Raw genomic sequence first — 14,844 nt, 5'->3', positions numbered from 1 at the left:
TCTTCTTTCGGATAGAGGCTGCTGTATTGTGGATTTGGCAGTTGAAGCAGCAGTACTGACGCCCTCTTCAGCTCTAAATTCAAATGGACACACAGTAGGATACAATCTGGGACTTTGCTTGTTCAGAGACTGCTTAAGGTCGGGTGATATATCACATGCTGATTCTGGTTGAAATACTTAACATGAGTTTATGACAAAGTTGAGTTTTCTCTTGTACTATATACATGTGTTTATATGACAAATGCAGATGCTTAGGAAGTGAACAGATTTATTTCAGTCATTCATTCCAGTAAAGATAAAACTGTTACTCACTAAAGAGCGTGTGGATTCATTTCTGATACTGGGTTGGGAATCAAAGTGCAGGTTTCAGACACAAGGAGTCATAAAGAAAATTGAACTTTAAGGGTTACAACAAATTCTGGCGCATCAACGTGGGGCGGTGTTTTGTTTTGTTTTTTTTTTTCTCTCTGTCTGACCTGCTACTGAGCGACCCAGCATCATTAGTGAAGTGAGCACAGTATTCTCTTTGTTTCTTTCTCATACAAAATGGAGTATTGCAAGTACTATGATTGTATTCCTGATAGATCTGTTATTCTGAGTTCTGTAAATCCTGAAATATCTTTAGCAAGTGTAGAAGATGCCTTAAGCCCAGCGGGTGTAGTTACAAAATTGAAACGTTTAAGAACTGAGTCATCTGATCAAGTTTTGTGTGAGTTTGAAGAACCGCTTTCTATAATTATTTTAGAAAGAATGAGCTTAAAAGGGGAACTGGACAGTCAGTGGATAATTTTACCTGTCTTAGATGAGACAGTATCAGAACAGGATGTTGAGTCAATGTCCCCTGAAGCATGCACTGACCCACTAGTGAGTGACATACTTTTAGATATGACAGATCGACTTCAAGAAGAATTAGCATATATAGCTGACAGTCATAAAATCAATATTCAAGATCTGAGAAAAAGAACATCTGCTCTCATGATTGAGAGTTTGGGGTCACAAGAAAAAGAAACACGAGATATAGATCAATCACCCCAGAGTATATTGCAGACTCCAGTTAAAAGCCGAAAAAGAGTCCCCAAGTGCTTGGATGCTATGCTAACCCAAAATCCTGTGGCAGTCAATTCTTCTCAATATTCCATTCCACCAATTTCTATTCCTGCGGATGTTTCAAAGGTTATAGTGGAGCATGTGATCAAAACTAAGGAAAAGGGCGCAGAGTTGAATCATACGTACTACAAAATTAAAGTCTTCTCTGGAAATGTCCCTAAACCTAGTAATGAAGGAGACTATGAAACTTGGCATATTCAAATTAAGCAATTACTGCAGGATCCAGATCTCACTGCAGGTGCAAAAAAAAGGAAATTAATTGAAAGTCTCCTTCCTCCAGCTTTAAATATTGTCTCTTACATAGATAAAAGCGCCACAGCAGAGCAGTGTTTAGAGGAACTGGAGAAGGCATATGGCAGTGTAACTAATGGAGAGGAATTATTTTTTCAATTTATTGAAACTTTCCAGAATGGCAAAGAAAAATCTTCAGACTATTTGAGAAGGCTTCAGGTCCTGTTACAGAAAGTCGTGGAGCGGGGAATTTTCTTTGGGCTCGCCCCAGACAGGCAGTTACTACAACAGTTTGTACGTGGGTGCTGGGAGGAGACCCTGATTACCAGACTGCAATTGAGGGACTTATTAGAGAGCCAGTCGAAGAAACTGCCACAGTACTCGGAGCTGCTATTTAAAATCAGAACGATTGAGGAAGAAAGAAACATGAAAGAATCTAGGAGGATACGTCAATTGGGAGTTACCCAGATTAAACCTGTAAGCAGGACTTACCTAGCAAATGACATAAGCATTGCTCAACATATGACACCAGAGGCAAGTGAGTTTAAGGTGGGATCTGAGTTGGGAACATTTTCAGGAGAAGATAATGTTTTGCTCGCCCCATTGATCACTCATTGTAGAGCTGCCAATTCAGAAATAGTAAATAGCCCTGTTGCAAACAGCATGATGCGAAGAAACTCTTGGGTAGAGAAGATGCCTCAAAAAGGGAGGCATCATCCCAAGATACTTTCATTTTGCTATAACTGTGGAGAGAATGGACACATGATGGGAGAATGCATCAATTCTGTAAATGCTGCTCTAGTCCAACAGAAATTGCGGGAAAAATTTGAAAAAAAAAAATACCCAGCATTAGGCAGGTTTCAAATACTCCTTTAAACTAAAAAGGTGCTTTTGCGAGGGGCAGACAAAGGCACCAAATACAATTCAGATAAGTCCCAAAAGAAAAATATCCAGTGATCATATCCCACCATGTCCTCTACCAGATGATGTTTTGAAACGCCTCGTGGGAAAGGTTTGTTCTGCAACCGCTTATTTGGATGGTGTGCAGTGCCCTTGCTTAGTGGACACTGGCTCTCAAGTGACGTGCATAACACAAACCTTCTATGAAGACTATTTATCACATCGGAAGCTATACCCGCTAGAAGACTTACTTTGTGTTACGGGTGCAGGAGGTCAACCTGTTCCTTATCTGGGGTATATTGAAGTTGAAGTACAGTTTCCCAAGGAGGCCTGTGGAAGTGGGAACAAATATTCTGTCCTTGCTCTAGTCTGTCCCGATCAAAAGAACAAACCCCTGCCTTTAATAGTGGGAACAAATATTCTCAGACATCTAATACATGACTGTAAAGAACTGGCTGGCCCAAATTACCTTAAGGAGTTAGCCATGGACAAAAATTGGGTAACTACATATCAGACCTATGTTTCTCATCAAAGTTCCAATCAAAGAGTTACTAGGCCAATGATGGCTAGATTGACCAGCACCAGACCAATAGTGTTCGAAAGGGATGAAGCGAAGGAAGTGGAATGCATTATGAGAATGCCCAGACATGGTCAGAGTTTGTCCATATTGCTTGAGGCTTCAGAAAATTATCCTCTACCCGGAGGCTTACTAGTACAACCTCAACTCATCCGAACTGGCAGTAAGTCGCAGACAAAGGCTAGGGTGCTATTGAAGAATATATCGGATTGTAGCATCAGTTTGCCTCCTAGAAGGACATTGGGTGTAGGTGAGCCAGTCGATATAGTGAGGACCATGAACGTTACAGGCTCGACCTATAAGGATGGTGCTAAACTAGAATCTATTGGAGAGGGTAACATGGAGTCTGAGAAGGTGTCGCTAGACTTCGGAGATTCTCCAATATCTGAAGAGTTTAAACAGCATATAGAAAAGAGAATTAATCAAGAGGCAAAAGGAGCATTTTCCTGTCATGACCTTGATATTGGATGTATTCCAGGAATAATGCATAAAATCACCCTGTTGGATCCAACTCCATTTAAAGAGCGCACACGTCATGTATCCCCAGCTGACTTTGAGGATCTCAGGCAGCACCTGAAGGAGCTATTAGCCACAGGAGTGATTGAGGAGTCTGATAGCCCTTATGCTTCACCTGTGGTATTGGTTAGAAAGAAGAATGGTACCTTGAGGATGGTTGTTGATTATCGTAAATTGAACAACATAACCAGAAAAGACTCCTATCCGTTGCCTCGAATTGAGGAGACATTCACTCTCCTATCAGGTAGCAAGTGGTTCTCAGTACTAGATCTCAAGAGTGGGTACTATCAGATTGAGGTAGAAGAAATGGATAGGCCTAAAACTGCATTCACCACACCCTTTGGAAACTGGCAGTTTAAGAGAATGGCTCAAGGACTGACAAATGCTCCAGCAAGTTTTCAAAGAATGATAGAGAAAGTAATGACTGATATTAATCTACATGAAGTTGTGGTCTTCTTGGATGATCTTATAATATTCTCGGACACACTGGAAGAGCATGAGGACCAATTGATGAGGGTGTTACAACGACTGTTGAAATGTGGATTGAAGCTCTCTCCATCTAAATGTAAATTCTTTCAGAAGTCAGTGAAATATTTGGGTCATCATATTTCAGAAAAGGGGGTGCTCCCCGATGAAGAGAAAATTTCAGCCATTACTAAGTGGCCACAACCTAAAAACATTAGAGAGCTGCGATCTTTTCTAGGATTTGCGGGCTATTACCGAAGATTTGTGAATCAATACTCACGCTTGGTGAAGCCGCTCAGTAATCTGTTGGTGGGACTAACAGTCGAAAGGATAGGAAAGAAGCCCGGATTCAAAGTCAGCAACTATTGGGTACGCGGTGGACCTCAGAATGTCAGAAAGCATTCGAAATTATAAAGGAAAAACTCACGGTTGCCCCTGTGTTGGCTTTCGCAAATTGGAAGCTACCTTATGTATTACACACTGATGCCAGCACTACAGGGCTAGGCGCTGCACTTTACCAAATTCAAGAAGGAAAACTGCGAGTGATTTCATATGCCAGTCGTGGGCTCACTAAAAGTGAACGGAATTACCCTATCCACAAATTGGAATTTTTAGCCCTTAAATGGGCAGTTTGTGAAAAATTTCATGATTATCTATATGGTGCAGAGTTTAAAGTAGTGACAGATAATAACCCTCTGACGTACGTCCTGACGACTGCTAAACTGGATGCCACAGGTCATCGATGGTTAGCATCCCTCTCCCTGTACAACTTTGACATCGGATACAAATCTGGTAAAGCCAATATAGATGCTGACGGGTTGTCTAGGAGACCACATGATCCTGAAGAAGATGATGAAGAATTTTTGAAATATGAGGAGAGGGTTGCCAAGATGCTATCTCGTGTGAAGACAGATCTAGAAGGAATGGACACTCTATCTAAGGTAATATGTAAGGCGGCATTCCAGAAGCATGATGTCTCTATTTTGACACATATTTCAGAAGATTCGGGAGACTACGACACTCCCATTACACCTCATTCTACTTCCAAGTTTGAGTGCAGCCCTGGTGCCTTGGTGGAAATCTTACCTGCAGGAGGAGATGCTGTTCCAGATGATTTTGATGACCCGGACCTGTGGCCTGGACAACCCACCCTACCTGGGTTTACCTTGGGTGACTGGAGAGTGTTCCAGAGGGAAGATCCATGTTTATCCCGAGTCATAATGATGCTGGAGAGAGGTGAGAAATTTGAAGATCGAGACAGGAATCGGGAGCATCCAGAATTGCGATTATTCTTCAGAGAATGGCAAAAACTATGTCTTCAAGAGGGAGTACTTTTCAGAAAAGTGATGAGGAGTGGAGGACCACACCAACAACTTGTGATTCCAAGAAAATATCGTCAGAGAGCTCTGGAGGGGGTACATGATGAAACTGGCCATCTGGGTTGTGAACGGACCTTGGACTTAGCACGTGCACGTTTTTATTGGCCGAGAATGGCACATGGGGTAGAGCAATGGGTGAAGACATGCGAAAGATGTGTGCGGAGAAAAGCTAGAGCAGAAAAAGCAGCCCCCTTGGTAAATATAAAAGCTTACGCCCCCATGGAGCTAGTTTGCATTGACTTCCTTACCTTAGAGCCTGACGACAAGGATACACGAAATGTTTTGGTAGTCATGGATCACTTTACTAAGTATGCTCAGGCATATCCCACTAGAGATCAGACTGCAAGAACTGTTGCTGTTACCCTGTGGGAGAATTTCATCTGCCACTATGGATTTCCAAAACGAATCCATAGTGACCAAGGAGCCAATTTTGAATCTGAACTCATTTCAGAGCTATGTAGAATAGCAGGCACTAAATCCAGAACCACTCCATATCACCCTCGAGGAAATCCAGTAGAACGCTTCAATAGAACCTTAATAGAAATGTTGGGTACATTAGAGGATAAGCGTAAGGAACATTGGAGAAAATATGTTCGGCCACTAGTACATGCCTATAATTGTACTCGGAATGGCAGTACTGGAATTTCTCCATTTTTTCTCATGTTTGGAAGAGAACCTCGACTTCCAATAGACTTATGCTTCGGCATCAGTCCAGTGGGTCATAACGCTAAAACTCATCACCAATATGTACGAGAGTTACGTCAGAGGTTGAAGTATGCATACGAGCTGGCTACTCAGGAAGCTGAGAAACATCAACTAGCCAACAAACGCAGATGGGATGCGAAAGTAATGCCATCCTCAGTGGAAGAGGGTGATAGAGTATTGGTCAAGAATGTGAAGTTGAGGGGCAAGCACAAATTGGCTGATCGGTGGGAGTCTTCAGTGTATATTGTGGTAAAACAAATTGAAGGTATACCAGTCTATGTGGTGAAGCCAGAAACAGGGGATGGACCCGAAAGGACGTTACACAGGGATCTACTGCGCCCCTGTGGATTTATTTCTGGAAGAGAAGAGGCTGATATTCACTGTGAACCATTCAATAGTACCAAGCAATTGATGAAAAAGCAGAAGGAGGATGCTGAGGATAGTATGGATGGCTCTATCATGGAGAGCGGAAGTTCAGATCCAGCTGAACTGGAAGAGAGTCCAATTACTGGTGAAATTCAGTCAAATGGAACATTAAATCCTAATGCGGAGGAGTTTCATCCAGAGTCATGGGAAGAGGATCCTGTGGAAGTTAGTATACCAGTAAATCATAACAATTCATGCGATTTGAACAGCTCAGTCAATGAAGAACAGCGTGCATCCTCCTCGGGGAAGAGGAAAACTCTTGATGAATCAATGACCAAAATAGGACTTCTACCGTTACCTCAAAGATCGCAGAGACCAAGGAGACTGCCTAGTAGATTCGATGACTTTGAAGTGCAATTGCCCAAGGGGTTGCACAGCCACAACATATTGAGACAGTCATATTCAAGGAATCCATTGGAGACGTGTATATCCATGCAGCAACTAAGTAGTATGATGCAAGAGATATTGAGCAAACAAACAGAGTTAATATATAAGCTGTGGACATAAATACCTGCCGGGGACGTCAGGATTTAGGAGGGGACCATGTAACATACCTCTAGGAACTAGGGCAGAGAAATGTTGAATCATCATTGTGACATGAAAAGACTGACAATAGAGTGCTGTCTCTTTAAGAGCTGAGGGGGGGGGAAAGGAGATTCAAAATTGGATTGTCTGAGCATGTGCAAACAGATCACTGCTCAGCTTGAACAGAGTTCCTGCCCTGCTCTGAATTAATAAATATTATCTGTACTGATTAAGGTTCTCTTTTCTGGAACCCTGCTGTGGATGACTTGGGAGTAGTTGAACTGTGCCCTGTCAGGATTTGAAGCTCTTCTTTCGGATAGAGGCTGCTGTATTGTGGATTTGGCAGTTGAAGCAGCAGTACTGACGCCCTCTTCAGCTCTAAATTCAAATGGACACACAGTAGGATACAATCTGGGACTTTGCTTGTTCAGAGACTGCTTAAGGTCGGGTGATATATCACATGCTGATTCTGGTTGAAATACTTAACATGAGTTTATGACAAAGTTGAGTTTTCTCTTGTACTATATACATGTGTTTATATGACAAATGCAGATGCTTAGGAAGTGAACAGATTTATTTCAGTCATTCATTCCAGTAAAGATAAAACTGTTACTCACTAAAGAGCGTGTGGATTCATTTCTGATACTGGGTTGGGAATCAAAGTGCAGGTTTCAGACACAAGGAGTCATAAAGAAAATTGAACTTTAAGGGTTACAATTGCATATGCAAGACGTAGAAGTTTGATTAGTAATAACTGCTAACAGACAACAACTTTTCAGAGAGGTTCTGGTCTTGCTGCTTCATAATCAGGATAAAAACCATGATAAGACCTGAGAAATGATGAATAAATCCTAAAAACTAGAAATACCACTGTTTAGCATACAAATGAATCAAGAATTCACATTTGGAAACATAATGATCCCTTCAGATTTCTCTATATCTTACTTCCCTGTAAACCTATGACTGTTCTCATCAAATGAAGGGTAGGAGAAAAATATAAGCCAACAAATTCTCATTTTCCTGGAATTTTTGGGAGAGAAAATCCTGGCAAAATTTATTTTTTGTTGCTGTGCTTCACTTTGAGCACCATTAGTGAAATGGATGTAGATCAAGATGCTTCCTCTTATGGTCTTCCATATACTTCACTAATCATCAGCTACTTACTTCTGAGGAGCCACAGTGACATTTTGTGGCTAACAGGGCATGAGAGAAGAGACAGCTTCAATACTGGCTTTAAATATGTCCAGGGAGTATCACCATCAGAATCTCCCTCCCTCCCAGCAGCTACAAAAGCTGCCTCTGCAACACCTCCTACCCTGTAGAACCGGAAGAGCAGGAACCAGGATTGGGACAGAAATCTGGATCTCTCCTATACTGTCAATGTCCTCTCAGCTGGTCTTTGGCATTTCATTTCATTAACAGATATGCTCATGAGTATTCTTGGGCATCTGCAATAAAACTTTCAATGTTTTTTTTTTTAATTGTATTGCATTATTTTTATGTTAAAGCAATATTTTCTGAACTTTAAAGCTTGGCCCTTTTGAATATCACACTAGACTTTGGATCCAGGATAAGAATTTTTGATGTATTACCAGTGAGATTTATGAAATGCAATCATAAAAGCAGAAAATGCACATGAAGCATCTTTTCCATACTTTTGCTATACAGTAATTTGTTTGAAAATTCCTGTATTTCATTATTAAAATAGTTTTTGTGGCTGAGTGAAAAAGCATTAGTTTGGAACTTTGTGTAACAAGCAAAGACATTATGAGGCTGGATTGTTCCTTTAATAAATCTATATCAATTAACAGAGATTTGATTTCAATCGACAACATAAAAGGAAGGTAATTTGGGTTCATTTTTTATTGTGATTATACATCCCACATATGGCTTTAAGCATAGAAAATCATATTCTGAGGGGTTTTGGAAGAAAGAGAATGACCTGAGGCAAGTTAGCCACATGAGTTTCACTGATTGGTTTGCTCTATCATTAGTGCCACTGTTGCTTAAGAACAACACGTGGACTGGACAGGGAGACAGCTAAGACTTTAAAGTTGATGCATTTCTCAAACAGATTTTCAAACTGTTTTCTCTTGACAGAAAAAATTTGAGCTGTATTATTAACCACTGACAAGCTGACAGAGTAAATATTTCAGCCTTTAAGGAGCTGTCTATCTGGTCCTCTGTTATTTTTAGGTTTTTATTTTCTGTTAGACAGAGAAAAATAAAGATGCAGGAAAATCTTGTAGAGTAGGTCAGCCTCTTACCTCATCATCTTGGGAGAGCAGTTGGGAGAATTTCGCATGCCTCCATTACGCTGCTTTTTTTTGGGTGACAGTGTTGACGGCTGCTCGTCTTCAACTGCAAACACAGGCAAGTAGCATTAACATTACAAGCACCCAGAAGAACAACACACAAAAAAACACACCACTTGAGGTGCCAAAGAAATGGACACGCAACACTCACGCATTCGTGGATAAGTCATGGCTTGCTTATTTTCAGACCCAACAACAAAGACGAAAATGTATTAGTCAAAAAGATTGAGATAGAAAAACCATGGCTTAGAAGGGAAAGCCCAAATTGGTGTCATAAGACGGCACAACAAATATGTTATTCTCATGGTTAATTTCTGTTGAACTGTGCAACTGAACAGTGCTTAAACTGTAATCAAAAAGTTAGGTGAACCCACCCCTGGGAAAGAAAAATTTATTATTGCATGTATGAGGATTTAAGGTGGTTTGTTATAGTAGAGTCAGTGTATTTTGGAGAAATAGCAAGGATTGAGCAAGAAAGAAAATGAATATGACCCCTCCCCCTCTTCAAAACAAGAAAGAGAATAAAGCCCCATTGAGTTCCCTTTCAATTTAAGCACTGCTACAGTGGGACAGGATAAGTGTTCTGCTACTGTAAACACAGAAAGAATATGAATGTGATTTGAATTTTAGACATCAGTGCTATGAACCTGCTTCTGCTAATGCACCAGACCAGTTTCTGAACTTGCTCCTCATTCAACAGCAATTGAGTTTCCAGGAAGAAATGAAGGACTCAAAGACTCAGTGAATCAGAATTACACATATTTCCTACCACTCTGCTCAGATCTCCAGCACAATTGAGTATTCACCTTCTCTCCCATAATAAAGAAGGATAGTTAGATCAGCTATAGAACAGGATTTGACATGACATAGTACCTTTACAGTAGAGTTTCATAGCAGAGGTAGACCTGAATTTACACACAGAGCTACTAGGCTTGTGCCTAGGGTTGCAAAATTTCCTACCTCCCTCACCATCTTCCCACCATCACTGCCCTACAATCCTGCTTAGGACCTGCCTTAAAGGTTTGCCCCATGGGATAGGGAAGAAAGGTGGTGTGGCACTGGCACTGGCACTGAACCAGGATGCTTACTAGATATAAGAGACAGAAATCTCAGTTAAGACAATTGTCATTGCTGCTGTCTGGGTCAACTGCAGTGGCCATCCAAGGTCATTATCAAATATACCATTTTCTGGTGTAGGTAGAATCATGATATACTGTATCCTTGTAGTAGTATATGTGGCACTACATTATTCCAGTTTAGGGATGTGCATTTGTTTTTGATGAATTAGGAAATTTGTACGGTAAAACCGACAAACGATTACGTTTTCCATGAATTTTCGGAAAAAATCATTTTTCGGTTTAGCGCTAACCCGAAAACGATTCGCCACAAAAACAAAAAAAAAAAAATACCGAACCACGAGAGATACAAAATTTCCCGCGGTTCCACAATAATGAAACCGGAAACGATTTGGGCATCCGATTCACATCTCTATTCCAGATTGCACAAAACAGAATGCAATGAATGTCATTGTAGGGCTAAGACTGCTGTCTAATGTATACTCACAGCTCTTGGGTTGAGACAGTGCCAGTATTTTGCTCAGCTGTTAACAGAAAAGTCAGTTATCAAAAGGTTTCGATTCCCAACTTTGAGAGTTAGATGCCCAGTTTTGCCCCTTTGGAAGCTGACTAGGGTTGGGTTTCTAAATTTAGGTACTGTTTCTACTAGGAACTTACATTTTAGATCCTAAAATGTGGGAGGGGCCTGGGCCAGAGCCAGGGTAGGGAAGGTCAGTTACTAAGCACTGATATCCAGTGCTAGGCATCTTATTTAAGCACCTACATTTAGGAGAATGAATAGCAGGCCTAACATTAGGAACCTCTAGTTTAGTCTTCTAAGTTATACAAATTTCAGCTGAAATTTGGCTGAACTTCAGGCACCTAGAAAGGACACATGTAGATCAGCTACTCAATATCCTTTGAATATAAGCCTGCATGTACTCAGTATTTAAGAATGATAAACAGAGAAATTGAAGAAAGGAAGTTGTAGAGTTGGACTACCCGCACCCATGGGTCAACTACTAGCTGCTAATCTTCTTTGGGCCATCCTCTCTCCATTGCAACTTCTCTTCTAGGCCTTTATGCCCACCCTTTCTCCCACACATTTACTGTGCTTCCTGCTTGCTCTCTACTATGGATGCTCACAGCTCAGATCTTCGGACAGTTAAGTTAGGACTGTTGATATCAGGGAAACCTGTTAAGGAAGGGAGAGGGTGAGAGAGAGAAAGAAAATTGTGCACCATCATGGCAGTACCAACCCCACCAGCAGAAAAATTGGAAAACTAAAAACATCTTTTGCTAAATATTGTAGGACCTATGCTAACAAGAATAAAACACTTCTACATATCAGCTGTCAGTTATTACACCTGGTATTTTAGTTTTAATAGGCTGTGAAACCTTTTAAAAGACTAACAAAATGATATACTGTAGTAGTACATGAGGTTTCCAGACCTCTGACACATAAAGAAGGGACCTGTGAGGAACAATGTCAGGAAATAGTTTTTCAAGGAAAGGGTGATGATGCCTGGAATGCCCTTCTGGAAGAGGCAGTGGAGATAAATTCAGTAATAGAATTTTTAAAAGCATGGAATAAACAGAAAATCCTTAGACAACAGGATGGCAATGAAGCACTGGGGTAACCTGCATTGAGTGGCAGTTCAGCCCAAAACAAGAGTTGTAGGACTACTTTCTGCTTTCAAGAACTAATGGGGGTTAAACTGAATATAGCAGCATTTACAGCTCTAAACAGCACTCCCATGTCTATACAAAAGAAATGGTAGAATAATGCTAGCAAATCATTTTAAGGGTAGTTTTATTGTACTGTTGAAACTGGCTGGGGGAGGGGGGAACCTTTTCTTATTGTGTCTTTTATCGCCAGTTTGAAGGCAGGGGGGCTGTGCTGTGGAGGTAGGCATAAAGGGTGGAAATGTCACTTTGGCTTGACCCCTTCCACAATTAACTTGCTCCCCTGTCAACCCCTCCCAGTACTTCATTCTAGAGATGCTACTGGTCCTCAACTACTATGGCTAATTTTAATGATAGATTATAGAAAACTAATAACAGGTCTGCACTTTAATATTTGAGTTCTTTCTGGGATGAAGAGCATCCACTCCAAATTATTTGTTGCTCCTTAGTTTATACATGTGCTCTGTGTTAGAGACACTGAGATCCATATTCAGTCACTATCTGGATAGCAAAGTTAGATAAAATTATCCAGCTAACTTTGCAGGCATATTCATTCAATAGTGCAGCTGCACTATTGTATATAGCTGACTAACTTTATCTACTAACTTTAGGACAGCTTTTTGGCCTGACCAGACTTCGCCAGCTAAGTTAACCGGCTAACTTTGACTATCAGAGTTAGTTGCTTAACTTAGCCGGCTAACTCAAATTCTCCTAGTTATGCCCTGGAATACCCTAACTTACCCCTAGATACATCAAGCCATGATATCTTTTGCAGGAGTGGTCCCAATATCATGGGGCGGTATCACCATGATAGTGGGGCCCCTCTCCTAAACAAAATATTGTGGCTTTATGGTGCATTATTATGTCTTCTGGCCAAACACTGTGGAACAAAAGAATGCATCTAGTGGCCCTTTAACTTGATGGCCCCATCCTCAAGGAAATGCCATCACCTTAAAGGGCTGCTAGCCCAAAAAAAAAAAAAAACTAACTTGAGACCACATGGGGAGGTTGAGTGGGGTTCAGTGCTGAACCCTGTCTCAAACCAGGTCTGCCAGTTGAGGCTGCCCTGACTTCTCCAAACTTTTTTTTTAAAAAGAACCATGTGGTGATGGCCCTGTCTCCTTTCCCCCTATCAAAGTACAAAAGTCAAATGTGGCCCCCAGCCCCGATTCCATAACCCCCCCACCTCCCAAATGACATCCTAGGACCTTTTTATAAAATTTTATAATTGGAGGGAGCCATTGCTGTCACTTGGAGGGGTGGGGGATTAGGATCAGTATATCACTTAGAGAGTGGGGGTATTGGGATCTAGATGTCACTTGGGGGGTGGAGGGGAAGTGTCAGGTATGGGGGTTCGGGATGTCGCTTGGGAGGCATGGGGAATTGGGATCAGGGGCCGAGGCCACATTTGATTTTTGTGCTTTGGTGAGGGGGAAGAGGGAGTCAGGGACAATGCCGCATAGTTCTTTTTTTTTATTTTTAACATTTTGGGGGAGTCGGGGCCGCCTTGGGTTGAGATGGAGGTGAGCACTGATCCCTGCTCAACCTCCTCATTTGCTGCAAAGTTTTTACTGCCAATTTAAATGAGTGCCGGGAACCCGGGACCTGTGTAAGGGTCCTGGGCCTCCTGCTGTACATTTAACACATTTCAAATAGGTATAGTTATTTTATAATGGATGACACCTTCTTGGTCAGCCGCAATAGAATATTTATATCAGATTGACTAGTAATGATTTCTTTGCATGCATTTGCATTATTCATGCTTGCAAATCGAATGCAAAGAAGGTCATTGTAATAGGGGATGGAATCTGGGTGGGGAAATACAAAATATCACTAATATTACATGATATACGTGACATAACGTTCATTAGAGCACTACCACGGCTTGATGAATCAACCAGCTGCTAGCTAAATTCTAGCTGGTTAACTTATTAGCCAGCTAGAATTTAGTTGCATAAGTGTCCAAATCTTCATTTAGTCATATATCTTTTAAGTTATCTGGCTAAATGCTTTTGAACATGGACCTCATGTTGCTATCATTGCCTATCAGAGGATAATAGTTCTGTGATGTACTGTTTACAGAGGAGATGTGGACCCCTTGCCCAAGGGGGAGATGGCGCTACCTGAGGGAGCGAACTCCCACAGGTCCCCACCGTCGGGAGGTGAGGCTGAACTGATGCAAGGGCCGGCTGGAGCTTCATCAATACCAACCCCATTCCTCGCAGTGTTGCATCCGGTCACAGATGGCTGCGACCAATCTGTCTCACCTCTCTTTTACCTTTCTCCTCCTCCTTTGGGAAGATGGCTGCCTCCGCTGCTGTTTGCCGAACCCCTCAGCATCTCTGAGCCAGCATGGGCGTCCCCGTCTGCCATGCTTCTTCCTGAGGCATCCTAGGGTGCGCGAACGCACGCTGCCCACGTTCTTAAACACATCATGGCGGGAACCTCGAGGGTGGCCCCACTGCATGACATCATTTCCTCCGGGTATTTAAACCTCTGCTCCACTCCAAAACAACGAGTTAGCAAGGACTTCAGTTTTGCTACTCTGAGCACTTCAGAGCTGCTCGCTTGGATTCCTCACTACCCTCCGGGGTATTTCGCTACCTACTGAAACTCTGCGTACCCGCTCCTCGGGGTCCCTTCGCTTCTACTCTCCCTCCGGGGTTATTCAGCCTAACCTTCAGGACATCCGCCCCTCGGGGTCTGTCTGCTTTATTCCAGGTACCCTCGGTGCTCCTAGGTACTCACTCCTTGAGGGCCTATCCTGCTCTGAGAATCCTGCTCCTCGGACCACGGGTCCTTCTCTTCACTCGACTACCGAAAGAAGCTATCATCGCTGCTACCCTGTGAGTACTACTATGCTCCAAGCTCTCCTCATTCCACCCTTCAGGTTCATGGCCTATCCTGCGCTGCGGAACATTACCGGAGCTTTGCTACATCTGGGTGAGATCATCAAC

At 42.1% G+C, this 14,844-nt stretch overlaps 1 protein-coding gene across 2 annotated transcripts in view; it reads right to left on the bottom strand.

Moving 5' to 3' along the window:
• KCNMA1 (potassium calcium-activated channel subfamily M alpha 1) overlaps positions 1-14,844 on the bottom strand; it is a 1,936,781-nt gene that overhangs the window by 348,620 nt on the left and 1,573,317 nt on the right. For both annotated transcript variants that reach the window (XM_029609517.1, XM_029609516.1), the window contains exon 19: positions 9,099-9,192. In XM_029609517.1, coding sequence (XP_029465377.1) covers positions 9,099-9,192 — 94 coding nt within the window. The remainder of the gene's footprint in view (positions 1-9,098; positions 9,193-14,844) is intronic.

Source organism: Rhinatrema bivittatum, chromosome 7 (assembly GCF_901001135.1).
Source record: "Rhinatrema bivittatum chromosome 7, aRhiBiv1.1, whole genome shotgun sequence".
In the NCBI taxonomy this organism is placed as follows: domain Eukaryota; kingdom Metazoa; phylum Chordata; class Amphibia; order Gymnophiona; family Rhinatrematidae; genus Rhinatrema; species Rhinatrema bivittatum.
Note: the sequence above shows the minus strand (reverse complement) of the source record. Positions and strands in the feature narration are given on the sequence as shown.